The 16,315-nt window shown below is 34.4% G+C and overlaps 2 protein-coding genes across 2 annotated transcripts; one reads left to right on the top strand and one right to left on the bottom strand.

Moving 5' to 3' along the window:
* The first annotated feature begins 942 nt into the window (after positions 1-942).
* Positions 943-8,832, top strand: LOC123676005. The gene is made up of 3 exons (XM_045611638.1): positions 943-1,097; positions 7,053-7,299; positions 8,478-8,832. The coding sequence occupies exons 1-3, from the start codon at positions 1,077-1,079 to the stop codon at positions 8,759-8,761; spliced, it is 552 nt and encodes a 183-aa protein (XP_045467594.1). The 5' UTR covers positions 943-1,076; the 3' UTR covers positions 8,762-8,832.
* A 245-nt stretch (positions 8,833-9,077) lies between these two features.
* Positions 9,078-15,153, bottom strand: LOC123676004 (probable beta-hexosaminidase fdl). Its single transcript, XM_045611637.1, has 2 exons — positions 14,925-15,153; positions 9,078-10,731 (listed from the first exon to the last, which is right to left on the bottom strand). Exons 1-2 carry the CDS (start codon positions 15,047-15,049, stop codon positions 9,093-9,095), a joined length of 1,764 nt encoding a protein of 587 aa, XP_045467593.1. The 5' UTR covers positions 15,050-15,153; the 3' UTR covers positions 9,078-9,092.
* Positions 15,154-16,315: the final 1,162 nt, after the last annotated feature.

Here is a 16,315-nt window from a genome sequence, read left to right as displayed (position 1 = left end):
TGATAGGTATTTTCAAAAATTAGTCAATTGATTAATTTGTCAAAATATAGGTTTCGTCCCAAAGGAAAATAATATTTTTCCGGAAGCACAATTTTTTTTTGTTATACTCAATCATAACTGTTTTCTAAATTAAGAATCGTCCAAATTTGATAAGGTATTCACAGAAAACAAACTCTATTTTAACATTAATGTAAAATTTATTGTAAGAAATTAGCAAATTTCCAAATCACAATATGTAATTGTGTTAATGGGCAAAATCCAATCAATTTTTTAGCTAATCGTGCCACTAGAATCATTAAAACACAAATTCAAAACATAATATCGAAAAAACCTTATACTATCATAGCAACAGATCCGACAGAGTCAAAAATTCTGCTTAGATTCTGCATATATTTTAAATAACAATTCATTTTAAGCTACTTGCAACAAAATTTCGTATTCATTGTGTCATATCAACCATAGAAAATTCAAGAAGAAGATATGAAGAGAAAAGAACCAAATTGATGAGTTTGTATGATATGCGAAAAAACCTGTTAAAGCAAAATTTCAGGAGTAAAATGTCATCCAAACCATAGAACCTAACCTAACCTGTTCGAGCAAAATTTCAGGACTAATGTACATCCGAACCATAGAACTTTCTTTCTAATGTCATCGAAATCCTGTTAGGTTTTTATTTTATTTCGTTATTATCCGAAATGGAGGAGTAAAGTTGTGCTTCAGCTGTTATTCAAATGAAAATTCACCAAGGCAATTTCTTATCCTTTTAGTATTTTTCCCAAGGAAACAGCAACGAACATTTAATGAGCCCAGCAGGTGGACATCTTTATCGGCCACTAAAAATAACCGATTCTTACCTTCGAGCTCTTCGTTAAGCAGCCTTTGGCCTTGTTTATGGTCCACCAATGTACGCTGCTATAGACAATGCATTAAGATTGTTTTCTTCTGCATGTAGAGTGGACAACATTGGAATAGGTGTGCCATTTTAAACTGGTATATATAAGAATTGCCGAACCGTTCAACAGTTTGATTCTTGTGATAAAGTGTCCTGACAGGAACATCTTGATATCGCAGAAAAAATGAAGTGGATTTGTTTGATAGTGAGTAGATTTGTTTATAGATATCGAACGGGGGATTTGTTTGATAAAATCGGTGAAATTATTTCAACATTCAGGTCGAATTGATTATCAATTGATATGCTATAAGTGGAAATGGGATCTACAACCAATTTACCTATTTATCTTCCACATTTTTAGCGAACTTACGATAGAATATAGGTCGTTTTCAATTATATGTGGTGTTTAGCACATAATAGACAGAAATTCTGGATTATCGATGATGAACACGATGAAGTTTTCGATATTTAATTTTTTTACTAACGAAAATAATAGTGATAAAAGAATATTGTACAAAAAATGAAATTCCAAATGAATAGCTATTTTCAATGACGCAAATTATGATTGGATCTCAATTTTCCGAGAAATATACTTTTATTGCTGAATTTGATGGAATATATGATATTTTTTCATACAATTTTTTAAACTCATCATTAAGCACTGGTATTATCAGGTAAACATTATCAATATTTCTCCATAACAGCCAAATTATAGTATTTCATTCATTCATCGTTAAATATTCGGCCTAATTACTATCAATATTACATGTGGGATTCAAATCAACAAAGAGAGATAAGTTTGAAATATCTAAATCGAGTCATATCATTATTTAATTGAATTAAATTTAGATCATTTGAGAAAAACTTTTTTTTTCTTCGGAAATATTCTTCGAATGAGTGAATAACACCTTATTCCTTAATATTTTCGAAAATTAAACAAAAATTAACCACCTTAAAATTAATAGAATGTATAGAATTCGAAAATTCAATAGAAATTCTGTCTGTCGTCCACAGGATTTATCGGAAACTAAGGAAGCTATTCACATAAAATATGGTCGAAAATTATATCATCCCAGCTCTGTAATATGATCCATATATTTTAAAACAAAAAATAAAAAAAATCTTAAAAAATTCATACATATTTGCGAAAATTGCCTACACAGAATCATGAACTTCTAGCTGCTTCAATTTCGAAGTTTTGAATTTTTAATAATCTTATCTGAATATATCGGCGTTACAACATTGCTCCTATAACAAGCTCATTGTAGTATAGGGTGTTTTTTTAGAGCTATAGAACTTTAAATTGCAATAAAACAACGATGGATTATTCGATTGACATAAATTTTATTTAACCACAAGATAATCTTGTGGCATTACATTTTAAATATGATTTCTGGCATATGACCGTTACGGCTGGCTCGGATGTAGTCCAATCTTCGATGACTTTTACCAACATTTGTGGCCGTATATCGGCAATAACACGGCGAATGTTGTCTTCCAAATGGTCAAGGGTTTGTGGCTTATCCGCATTGACCAATTTTTACATAGCCCCACAGAAAGTAGTCTAGCGGTGTTAAATCACAAGATCTTGGAGGCCAATTCACAGGTCCAAAACGTGAAATTAGGCGGTCACCAAACGTGTCTTTCAATAAATCGATCGTGGCACGAGCTGTGTGACATGTTGCGCCGTCTTGTTGGAACCACAGCTCCTGGACATCATGGTTGTTCAATTCAGGAATGAAAAAGTTAGTAATCATGGCTCTATACCGATCACCATTGACTGTAACGTTCTGGCCATCATAGTTTTTGAAGAAGTACGGCCCAATGATTCCACCAGCCCATAAAGCGCACCAAACAGTCAGTTTTTCTAGATGTCATTCGACATAAACTTGAGGATTAGCTTCACTCCAAATGCGGCAGTTTTGTTTGTTGACGTAGCCATTCAACCAGAAGTGCGCTTTATCGCTAAACAAAATAAAAATAATAAAATGGACTATTTGCAAACGTTGTTCAGGCGTGAGTCTATTCCTGATGAATTGCCAAACCAAACTGAGAATGAATTACTTGACAGCTGTTAAATCGGTAGCCATCTTGAACAGTAATGTCAACTTAAAGTTATATACCTCGAAAAAAAACACCCGTTAGTAGAAGTACTTGAATGCTCACTAATTTTTCAAATTTGCACGAACTCGTTTTTATCCTTTTTCAAACAACAACAAATGTAGCGTCATTTAAACTTCAATAGCTCGATCCAAAATCTATGTTTTGACACGTATCTTTTGAAACTGGGTACTAACGAGAAAAAAGTGGTACGGCACATGAAGTGCCATCTATAATTAGTACAATTTTGTTACAGCAAAGTATAATTGATTATGAAGACAACGAGCTACAAAGATTTTTATACAGGTCAGATTGAAGAGGAGATAAAAAATTTGAAAAATTTGTAGCTTTCTCTACCTAATTAACCTGTTTTTTAGCAGATAATGATTTATTTGATCATTCCATTGTTATGAAACACTATCAAAATACACCAGAAACCAAGTTAGAGAGATATTTGAAACTGAAATTTATGAACCAACTATACCATCTCAACAGCTTCTTAAAAATATCATAGTAAAGAAACATGCAAAACCTTGATGTTTTTTAACTCCATCATTTATCTTTTTTGAATAATAATTCTTGTTGAACCAAATTATATTTTCATCGATATTTAGACTAAACTGATTGATCACGTCATTAAAATTTCCGTTATTCTCAAGGATCTGTGTCTTTTTTATTGGCAATATCACTATATCAAGGAAATGATACATATAGATCTCTCATCAATATTAACTTATGAATCTAAATGAAGCTCCTAACCTTGATCAGGAATGTATTTTTTTGGTGCAGCGGCAACTTCTTGGAGTTACTCAGAGCAAGAAATGTAGATTATTCTTCGCTTAATATAACAGTTTATGCTTTGAGTAGATATTCAGGAAATGCCTGTACAAAATTGATGATAGTATTTTTTTGCTTTGGTATAAAGCAGTTCATCATGAACAACTACACACGAAGGCAATTTATTAAAGTATTTTTCAACAGAATTCTTAAATACAGAAAAATTTACCGGCACAACTGTTTTCCATACTCATTTGGAGTTTGAGGGACATCATTTAAATTGTTTGCAGTGATCTGGCATCCATGAATCAGTTGCAAAATAGTGAAATGAGTATTTTTGTTTGTGAAAATTCGTGATGGTCATATAATTCAGAACTATAAAAAAATCTTTTTTTGAAATTTCTATATCCCAGAATCTGTCAGTCAGATTCAGTTGGAGATTTTTGTCTCATCCAGTTAAAAAAAGGGAAATGAAAAAAGTCTTTCGTATATTTGAAATAGCTTCCGATTTTTCACATTTTAACACCTTGAAAACATTCTTATCATGACTAGCAATTGGTTTATATTCACAATTTGTCATTTATTGCCTCTAATCTCTCTGTTGGAGATTTTGATTCAGTTTACTTAATACAAACTGCTGGAATTGGAGGTAGATTTTTGTGACCTTATATACTGGAATTCATGAAAAGAAAATCAAATCTATTCGAAAAATGAAATTTAATCTTTTCCAATCCAACAATTTTTACCAATTTCTCCAATCGTATTCTTAGGAGATTTAACAATAAGACACTGATGATGAAAATAGATTGAAAAATATAAACATTCTGAAACGTACGTCTGTCTTCATGTTAATTTTCAATTTTATACAATTTATCAACCATTTACTCAATTTGTACAGTTCTGGATGAATTGATTCTTCTTTTGGTTGGCCCTTAATATTTTCCTAGACAAAGAAGTATGTATCAAAAAGATATTTCGAATAGAGACACAATGATCCTACATCTAAATGTTAATCAGGTACCAATTCGAACAGATTTTCAGTTCCCAAGTTATAGGGAAAAAATTTTAAATTCAAAAGGCGAGAATTTCGCAAACATTAGATCGATTTTTTCCAGATAATTTTTGATGGTATCTGAGATACTTATCGCGGTATCTAAGACACGTTTTTAAATACAAGATAAAATTCTATTCGGAAAGTATTTCAGATACTAGATACGTAATTAGTAACAAAAGGCATCTAAGATATAGCATCTTCGATACGTTGAAGTAACTAAGATACCTTTCAAAATCTGATATACTTTTTTCTGACAGCTTTTTTCACGTCAATGGCTTTCTATTTTATTTTGGAATGCGAATAATATGATGAAGTAATGTGTAATGTGCACTTGAACCTTGTGGCGCCAAAACGTAGCTTTGCAATAAATTATATTATTTGTGCCCTTGTATATAGTTCCGATATTATTGAACTACCAGTCAGTATATTATACCAAGCCGATATATTTATGCAATTACTCAATCAATACTATATATCTTGACGAAATCGAGTTAATTAGTGCATAAAGCTAGCGTGAGATAGATTTTATTTCTATGTGTAAAGCACAGTTCGGTAAACACTTCATATAAAAGTCTAACTGTAAAAGTCATTAATTTGTGTCTAGGAACTGAAGGAATTCAGGCACCTCTTAAGGTGTCTAATGATTTTCTTGCTTCTCGAACGGCCTTGTTGATTTTCATTGAATGCGGTTGAAAAAAGAACGGTGGTAATTGCTAATGATTGCCGTTTGGTTTTTGTCCTAATGTGTTCGGTAATTACTTCTGCTGCTGATGAAATAGAAGGACTTTGCCGATACACATTGGCTTGTAGAAGAAACAAGAGGAAACGACTTGTAACTATGGGAATTATTCTTTGTGTTTTTGTTTCCGATAATAAAATTTTAATTCTTCGGGTTTTGAAATTCATTTACTGGGTTTTCAAACGGAGAGGTTCAATCTAATCGAAGTTTGAATAATGAAGTCAAAAATTTTTGTCTTTTTCTCCATACCTTACCATTAGAAGATTTGAAAAAATCAAAAGTTCTTTCTTGGGACCTCTTTATTGATTGATCCGATTATGTAGATCACGAAAATGCTTCCAGCTGGGCGATAAGTCCATTATTTCAGAAATTATAGGTGTTAGATTGATATTTTCAAAAAAAAAATTGATTATTTTCTCGAGGTTTCCCCTGCTTCAGGAAGCAAGATACATACTTCTTGCCTCATTATGTTATGGATCAGAACGCGAGCTTCAAAAAACGTTCTTATTTGAGGGGTCTGTGACGAATATTTTAAGAGATATTACGATTTTTGTATCGTGAAAAAATAGAATGTAGATTATCGTTTAAAGAATTTGAATAAAAATTGTTGATTTTGAAGATAAAATATTTCTAATTTCGTTTTGAATTCAGTAGTCAAATGGTAGTGTTCCCTCTTGAAACTCAAAATTCGACAATTTCAAACATTTGAAGAAAAACAATCAAAATTTTGCGTCGTGATTAAAATGTCTCCAAAAGTTTATTATTAAAAATAATAACCAGTAGGTAATAAAGTTCATGCGAATTTTTTTGTATTCAATGTTCGATCCTTCTTGATGTATTGCAATCAAATGATAAATTTTCACTTATATCTTCAACACTTATTCATTCACCTGCCTTTGATTGTATACTTCCCCATGTTTTTTATTCTTTGTCGAATTCTATTGAAAACTGATGGTAATCCAGCTGAGAAAAAGATTGAAAATGCTTTTCGTGGTGTAATAAAATAACATTGCTTCTATTCAAGCGTCCCTTCATTATTTGACTTAGTTTTGCTTACTGTCAGATAAATATTTTACGTGATTCATGTGAGAAAATTCAAACAGGATCGGCTTCAGAACATATTAGCTATCAATCGAGGGGTCAGATCTACAAAAAATTAATTTTTCAATTTATAATTATAATATATATTTGTAATATGAATTCAAATAATTAACTATTCGACAGTAAAAACAATTCTCTGAGTATTCACAAATGATCATTGATTCTGATAAAACAATTTAACAATTTATTGCTAAACGTTTTTGAAGCATATCTCATCCCCTGATCAAATGACCGACTGAACACAAATGACATTTAGAATGTTATCATTAATTTGTAAGAAGAGTCCATTTAGATAGGCAAAATGCTCAATAAAATCAGTACTGAATAATTTGAGAGGATTCAAAATTTTTTGAAATAATTTTATGCTTAAAATATTAAACATTTTCTAGGTGATTCTTTTCTCCAACGTCTACGGCATCATAAGCCAAAGATTTGGACCAGCTTCCATACTTCAGGACAGTAGATTGGAACCTAAAGTAGATGGTACTTTCGGGTTCCTCTACCGGACGGAAGATGGCATCACCAGTGCAGCTAGGGGAAACCCAGATGGTAAAATTCAGGGACGTTTCACCTACACTGATCCTACAGGTTTGAAGGTGAACTTCAATTACAATGCAGGATCTAGAAGAGCACCAGGTAGGAATTTCGAAGAGAAGCGAGAAAATTGAATCAGTTCTAACAGTTAGACTGAAAATTTGGTGTCCCACAGGGATCAGTTCGAGAATCACTCCGTTTCTCACTTATCAATTTAAAGAATTGCGTGGGTCGATCGAAAACTTTTTCCGTTTTGAAATATATTAAAATTTATGACAACGGTATTTTTAATGAATTGACAGAGAAAACACAACAATTAAGTTGATATTATGAACCATCGGTTAGGATATTTCATGTTCAAAAATTCCACGAAATTAACATGCAAATCCCTTCTTTATTGCCTAGAAGAGTTCTAGTTAGAATGCAGGCACTAGAGGAAATAACCAAAGAAAAGAAAGTAATGAATTATATATCTCTCAATTGCAATTAAACTTAAAATTTCAGTATAAATGTATTCATAAATTATATTTGAAATGACCTCCACCATTCCTTATACAAGCACGTGCCCTCTTTCTTATTTCTTCAGTTGTTACTTTCCATCTGAAATTTATGCGGACACCCTGTTGATATAACCCAGAAATTATGGAATTTAGGTATAGGGAACATTACATAAAATATAAATAATTTGGGACACCCGATACATCTAATATCGCAAGGAAAACTAAGTCCCCTTCCCCAACGAGCCGCCACTGAAAGATCCGCAGCTTCCCCCGTCAAACAACAGTATCCCGGTCTTCCCTCAGGATCTTCGGAAGCGCAGATTTCCATCTCGCTTGAAAACGGTGACAAAATGAAAAATTAGGCAGATTAAGTGCTTTTGTTCATGGATCCATCAAAGTCGAACGCTTTTCAATCGAATTAAGAGCTTTCTGACGGAATAAAAAGTGCAAAAAAGGCTGTTGGGAACCTGCAGTCATGGAACTTCAGACAGGGGGGAAGAAACTTCCCTTAGACGGTTACATATTTTATGAGTCCATCATTGAAGAGGCGTGTAAAAAAGTCTATTCAATATTCAGATTATTAGATCCGCTTGAGAATGTGAAACTCTATTCCGTTCAGTTTTATATGCACTTGAAAGCATTATCTTGAACAGAATCTAATAAGTGAGTACACCAGTATTTTAGACATCTTAGTCGTCATATATGATTTTTTATTAATCAGCATCATTGAATTATAATTTCGAAAAATGTCAACATTTCAGACCAACTTTTTTTTTTCAGGTTACATTACAGACGGTCCAGAAGACGATGGCACCTACGACCCAAGAAAATACGAAACGCCTGATCAAAACCTTGCTCCTCAACCTACCTACCAAAATCAACCGGCAGCTCCAAGAAAATACAGCTCTCAATACAGCGTAGCAGAAGAAGAACCTCAGAGGGCCTACAATGCACCACCACCAGCTGTCTCAGCAGATATCTACCAGCAGAGAAGATCAAGACCTCCTCCACAGTACAACGACCTTCAAGATCAACCTAGAGCTCGGTATAATCCAAGATATTGAGTAGTGTTATAGAGTCTCAGTTATAATTCATTGTTAAGTTAGTGGTAATTAATTAAATATATGTCAAAATATGTCACAGTTCTTTCTGAGCTACCTATCACCAGAAGGACAGAAAACTAGAATTTTAGTAACCTACTCACCAGAAGTTCATATATTTTTTTACACAAAATTCAATATTCATATTAATTTGTGTCAAGTTGATATTAAAACAATGAAAAATCTCAGGAGCTATCTCTCAGATTCCACCGAGAAGGATTGAGTACGCTATTAAAAAATTGAGCAGTATTCGTGTTTCTTCAAAAAAAAAACTCAATTCTAACACAAAACATCTTTATTTACATTTACCAGGATTCATTGTGCACCACTTGGGCCATATCGCAGAAACTTCCAAACCCCTAAACCTCAAAATCTCCCTGAAATTATCCAACCTCATATAAACATCCTCTTTGACATAATCAGGGTCACTCCAAACTCTCTCAGCGAACGCAGCTGTCCTGGGCCAAATCCTGGTCTCCAGAGATTCCTCAGCCACCTGTTCAGCCCACAGGCAAACTTCACCACCTTCTGTCAAATTCCTGACATAGCTATTCACCCATGGTCTATACTCGTAGAATTTCTGCCAGGGTCTGTAAGGATCACATACACCGTTCATTTGACTTGGTTTCCATGGTCCAAAACCGCAGTCGAGGTACCAAAACCCAACGTTTGAGTGGATGACCCTGATACCCTGACTAAGAATATTCATGGTGTTTCCTAACCAATGTTGCACGACCAAACGGTCTTTATGTTGCAATTCACTTATCGTATACCTGTAGTCTGTTAAAGGACTTGACCACATTATGATATTCTTCGGTAATTTATCACCATTCGCCAATTTGAGCTGCTCGAACATAAGGTTGGTGTAACCAGCCCAAAATACAGTCATATCAGTCACATTTTCGGCTGCAATTGTATTATTCCAGCAGTCCAAATTCACCTCATCTCCTCCTATGTGAAATATATCATCGTTCTTCATCAATTTTATCAGTTTGTTGTAAATCTTTCGTAAGACTTCCAAACTTTCTGGATTATCTGGATTCAGATGACCATTTAGTACGTCATCTTCATCACATATCACTAGATCTTCATCTTCTGGGTGTGAATGCCATCCTGTACTGACATGACTTGGTGCATCTATTTCCAAAAGCACCCTTACACCTCTAACCAAGCTGTACCTCATTAAATCCTCAATGTCTTCTTCTGTATATATCATTTTAGAGTCATAAGCTCCACCATCTGCCAACCACTCGAGGTTCTTGAGTTTCATAGGGAAACTTACAGCGTCAGTTAGATGAAGGTGGAGAGTATTCAACTTGGAGTAAGACATACCATCAACTACTTTCTTTAGTAGGGGAATAGGGAAGAAATTCCTGGAAGTATCTACCATAACACCTCTGTAGGTGAAGGAAGGTGCATCCTCGATTTCAAGATTATGGAGTATCCTATGAGTTTTGGAACTAGGGTCGAACCAAATGAGTTGAGACAGAGATTCAAGTGCATGTCTTGCTCCGAAAAATGTGGAAGCTATTATGTTTACACTGATGGCACGATTTTTAGTCACTACAAGTTTGTAGCTCTCATCAGTTCCTAAATTCAAGCGCAGATCATCACTTTTAACATTGATGTTCACTTTCAGGATATTGTCGTTGGTATTTTTTCCATCGTCTTTGAGGTAACCTTTGAAGATGTCGATGAAGGTGTTCAATACTTTATTTGCTTTTGGAGGCGTTACTAAGTTGAATTGGATGTTTGATTTGTAGAAGGATGAATGTGATTTATCAGAAACGAATTTGTAGCTTTTCGGTTTTGGCCATACGACTATATCTGGGCAGATTTTTCTACAGGTTTCCAAAGGAAGAAGTTTATCGGTGGTGTTCGTTTTTCTTATCACTCTTGAACATGCATTTTTCTTGCAGATCCATTGTAAATACCTGAAAGTATAAAAGAAAATATGAGGACACCGACTAAATCAACATATGAACAATATCAATATTTTTATTCTAATATGAATTTGGCAATTCTTGAAAAAACCTGTGAATGTTAGATTGGATTCATGTTTCATCATGTATCTGAAACATGACGAAAGCCAAAGTTTCTTTTGAGCCCGAGGTGGGCAATACAGGCATAAATGTTGTTTTTAAAATGTTCCTTATTGTGTATATGAGTTTTATAAGTAACGGGTGTTTTTTTTCGAGGTATATAACTTTAAGTTGGCATTACTGTTCAAGATGGCGACCGATTTAACAGTTGTTAAGTGATTTATCCTCAGTTTGGTTTGGCAATTCATCATGAATAGACTCACGCCTGAACAACGCTTGCAAGTAGTGCAATTTTATTCGAAAATAATGGTTCTGTGCGGAATACGTATCGCGCACTACGTCCATTTTATCGTCGACAAAATCGTCCATCAGAGCAGTTAATTCTGTTAACCATGGAACGTTTTCGCACCACGTTTACTCTTATTGATAACTCGCATCCCCAGAGACGCCGTACGGTGTGTACAGAAGAAGCTATTGCTGGTGTAGACCCGAATGAGTCTATCCGCCATCGAGCACAGGAATTGGATCTTTGTCCATCCACTTTATGGAAGATTTTAGATTTTGCGGAAGGATCTTGGTTTGCGTGCTTACAAAATCCAATTCGTGCAAGAATTGAAGCCAAACGATCATCAAGTAAGGCGTAGATTCGTCAAATGGGCCCTAAATGAGATTGCCGTTGTTCCCGATTTTCATAAGCGAATTTTGTTTAGCGATGAAGCGCACTTCTGTTTGAATGGCTACGTCAACAAACAAAACTGCCGCATTTGGAGTGAAGCTAATCCTCAAGTGTATGTCGAAACACCGATACATCCAGAAAAACTGACTGTTTGGTGCGCTTTATGGGCTGGTGGAATCATTGGTCCGTACTTCTTCAAAAACGATGATGGCCAGAACGTTACAGTCAATTTTGGTCGATATAGAGCCATGATTACTAACTTTTTCATTCCTGAATTGAACAACCATGATGTCCAGAAGCTGTGGTTCCAACAAGACGGCGCAACATGTCACACAGCTCGTGCCACAAGCGATTTATTGAAAGACACGTTTGGTGACCGCCTAATTTCACGTTTTGGACCTGTGAATTGGCCTCCAAGATTTTGTGATTTAACACCGCTAGACTACTTTCTGTGTGGCTATGTAAAGTCATTGGTCTATGCGGATAAGACACAAACCCTTGACCATTTGGAAGACAACATTCGCCGTGTTATCGCCGATATACGGCCACAAATGTTGGAATTGGACGTCCAGATAGGACTACATCAGAGCCAGCCGTGGCGGTCATATGCCAGAAATCATATTTAAAATGTAATGCCACAAGATTATCTTGCGGATAAATAAAATTCAAGTCAATCGAATAATCCATCGTTGTTTTATTGCAATTTAAAGTTCTATAGCTCTAAAAAAAAACACCCTTTTTTTATTTTTGGATGAAATTATTGATGAGTGTTTAACTTTTTTCGATTCCATGAATGAATATTCGTGAAACATCAACATTCACCTCTAACATCTGAAGGTTATTCATTTCATCATACATTTACGGCAGGAAATCGGAAACCTGGTAAGGAAAACCAACATAGGCCAATCCCATTTGAAAAGCTCGATTTTTTCGAATGCAGCCACATCTCCTCTTATTGGGTTAGGGAAGAAAAACAAATTACCGAGCAGCATCGATACAGCTGCACTCTTCTGACATCGCCTCCGCTCCACAGGTGATGTGCCTCAGGTGGATTTTCTTTGATTACCTGGTCCAATATTATTTTTAAATTCATTATGATAATATCGGAAGTTGGCCGCAGGGGCTTATATATCATTAGATGTTGTTGCAACTCCGACGTTCTAGATAGGAATTTTTCCGGGACTCGGCACTGTGGTTGCGACGCAGTTAAATTAGATTTCTTTCAGTTATTTTTACATTAAGTGGACCTGTGAGACCTTGCAACTGACGCCTCTGTTGGAATAACAACGTTTTGAATTATTCTTTCACTTCCGATTGTCTGCAATTCACGGTGGGGCAGGTGAATTGGCTGACAACAGGGAGATTTCCAATTTTTTTATAATGAAAACTTCACAGGATATACACTGAACGATTTGCAGAGAAATACAACCATTGGAGAAAAGTGCAAAACAAGACGATGTTGTGAGGTGTATAAGAGGAAGAAGAAGGTAATGGAACTACCTCACGGAAGAAGACAGAGACCAAACAGTCACAAGTTAAGATGGAGAGGCTTTTCAATCATTCTTGGATTTTGAGACACCCAACAAAACGATGGCGAAACAGTTGGCAATCTACATTCCAGGAAATAAATACATGAAGAAAATGAGCCGTCTAAAAGAAGAAAAAGAAAAGGTAGAAGTAGTAGAAGAAGAAAAGTAGTAGTGGTAGTAACAGGTGTTTGTTTTCGAGGTATATAACTTTAAGTTGGCATTACTGTTCAAGATGGCGACCGATTTGACAACTGTCAAGTGATTTATTCTCAGTTTGGTTTGGCAATTTATCATGAATAGACTCACGCCTAAACAACGCTTATAAATAGTGCAATTTCATTTCGAAAGTAATGGTTCTGTGCGGAATACGTATCGCGCACTACGTCCATTTTATTTTGTTTAGAGATGAAGCGCACTTCTGGTTGAATGGCTACGTCAACAAACAAAACTGCCGCATTTGGAGTGAAGCTAATCCTCAAGTGTATGTCGAAACACCGTTACATCCAGAAAAACTGACTGTTTGGTGCGCTTTATGGGCTGGTGGAATCATTGGTCCGTACTTCTTCAAAAACGATGATGGCCATGGTGATCGGCATAGAGCCATGATTACTAACTTTTTCATTCCTGAATTGAACAACCATGATGTCCAGGAGCTGTGGTTCTAACAAGACGACGCATGTCACACAGCTCGTGCAACAATCGATTTATTGAAAGACACGTTTGGTGACCGCCTAATTTCACGTTTTGGACCTGTGAATTGGCCTCCAAGATCTTGTGATTTAACACCGCTAGACTAGAAATAGGAATTTCAATTTTCCCGAATAATTTCAAGCTGATTACAGTATCAGGATCATAATAATTCCAGAAACATAATTTAAAGCTTTATGCAAAATTTCATCTTGGATGCTCAACCAGAATCATAGAAAATTCAAACAGAATATCGGAAAAAAATGACTAATATTTCGGTAACAACAGATCGTGCTAGGTTCAATTTGAGTTGAACATGTGAAATGATCATTCGATTTCGAATTTTATGATAATCTTTGAATCAGAACTTATCATCTAGATAAAATAAACGACACAGCAATGACATCATAATGAATCACATTTCATGTAGGTATATTCATGGAGTTTTTATTATTAGAAATTATACAATTTTGATGTGGTTATTATGGCAACACTGTATTATTTTTGACAGCTTTTATATCATTTGTGTAATTCAATAATGGGAAGACATACACATCAACAACGTTTAGAAATTGTAGAATCATTTTTATTTAAATAAGTTCTGATTGATGAACAATTCTATCGAAAATGTTATTCAGCAATGAAGCTCATTTTTGGTTATGTAAACAAACAGAATTGTAGAATTTGGAGTGATGAAAATCCACAAAAAACTTTTGACATATCTTTACATCGAGATAAAGTCATTTTGTGGTGTGCAATTCATGCTGAAAAAGTGATTGCTCTATTTTCCTTTTAAGAAAATATTCGAATAATAAAAGACACTTAAAAACGATACAAAACAATGTTGAATGAATGTTTTTTTTTGCTGTTGTTAAAAGTATTTGAATGCATATGTGGTTTCAAAAAGATGTTGCCACCTGCCACACAGCCTTTGATTTTTAAGATTATCATCGCTATTTTAAAATCCTATACAAAAGTTCTGTGGTCTACAATAAGCGATCAAAAGTTCCTGACATCAAATCAGTTTTTTTTTCAAAAAAATCTGAACTCCCACAAGTTATAACTAAAAATGGAACATATAATTATTTATATAGCCGGTAGGTAACTATTTGAGTGACAAATAAATATCCATTCGAAATCAATCGACTTAATGTCAACAAATAGGAGTCAAAGTCAACTTTGATCTGACTTACGAATCTGGATCTCCTACATCTTCAACAGTTTTCGTCTTCACATCATGTAGCACAAACCACATAAGTAATAAAAACGCGAACACTCCGTACACAGACATCTTGAAGAAATAACTTTGAATACTCATGAGGTATAAGGCATCAATTTTTAAACGGTTGAGTTCTATTTTCTGAGATCGATAACTATCTGTTTGTAAAGATTATTACACGATTTTGAAGTCCTATCTATGTATGGGTTTCTTTGTATTACTAATATTTATCATAGGAAGATACCCAATATTTGATTATTCAGATAGTACGTACAGAGCTCGTCACTTATAATATTTACAGATGAAACAAATTGGAACACCCAAAAATGTCTGAGGAATATCACAGATTTTTTTTTCGGTAGCATTGATACGGCAGATATTATAATATATGGTATTTCACACAATTTTATGAGTTTTTATCTCCCCTTTTTGGGGTAAATATCCACTCATTGATAAAATTAATGTCAATTTCACAGAATGATTCATTATTTCTTCACCTGACAGAATATTTTCAATGATTGTTAAGATACATTACAGTTATTGTGTTTAATTTTGTACTGTCAGTAAGCTTTCAATTAGACCATTCAATGACATATTTTAACTACTCATTTAATTTTATAGTTTTGTAGGATAATTTCACATTTTTTGCTAGTTGATTCTAACAGTTCTTCTCAAATGTCTATATTTTTCGAGTTAGAGCCGAGAGTAATATTGAACGATTGGATTTTATTTCAAGAAAATCGTTTCAAAGCAGTCAGAAATGACATTGACAGTGTATTGAAGTTATCATAGAACATAGTTATCAATGTTTGAAAGCATGTCACTTTGGAAATTTAAGATCAATCTGAAATGAATTATTTGATATCAAAAGAGCGGTTTGAGTCCTAATGCATTTTTCACCCGATTCCAGTCAAAGCCTATAGGATGATCTTACAAAATCGCAAAAAAATTCATAGTTTCTGAAATTAGCGATAGATAGAAACAGGCTCACTCATATTCGCGAAATTGTTGCTGTTTCTTAATATACAGGGTGTCCTATTTTCGATGCTCACTGAAAGAATCTCGAGAACTGTAAGAGAAAAAAATCGGACCACCGATCTCCTTTCTAATAAGATATCAGAAAGCACAATTTAGATATCTTGATTCATTCTCGAGTTAGAGGTTTTTTCTGAAAAATGACAGTTTCAAATATTCATCTTGGTTTCAGTTCGAGATATTTGAAAAATTGTAAAGCGTTTTCATCAGTAATTTTTATGGTTTATTTGATTCTCAAAACAGATCATAGAAATCATTTACCGATTAAATGGGACACCCTATGTTTTTCAACGCAGTTTTTTAGCCGCAGATTTGTTGACACCTTATTTA

The sequence above is a fragment of the Harmonia axyridis genome, chromosome 3, assembly GCF_914767665.1.
Source record: "Harmonia axyridis chromosome 3, icHarAxyr1.1, whole genome shotgun sequence".
Classification (NCBI taxonomy): Eukaryota; Metazoa; Arthropoda; class Insecta; order Coleoptera; family Coccinellidae; genus Harmonia; species Harmonia axyridis.
The sequence above is the reverse complement of the archived record's forward strand: the minus strand, read 5'-3'. Positions and strand labels throughout refer to the sequence as shown.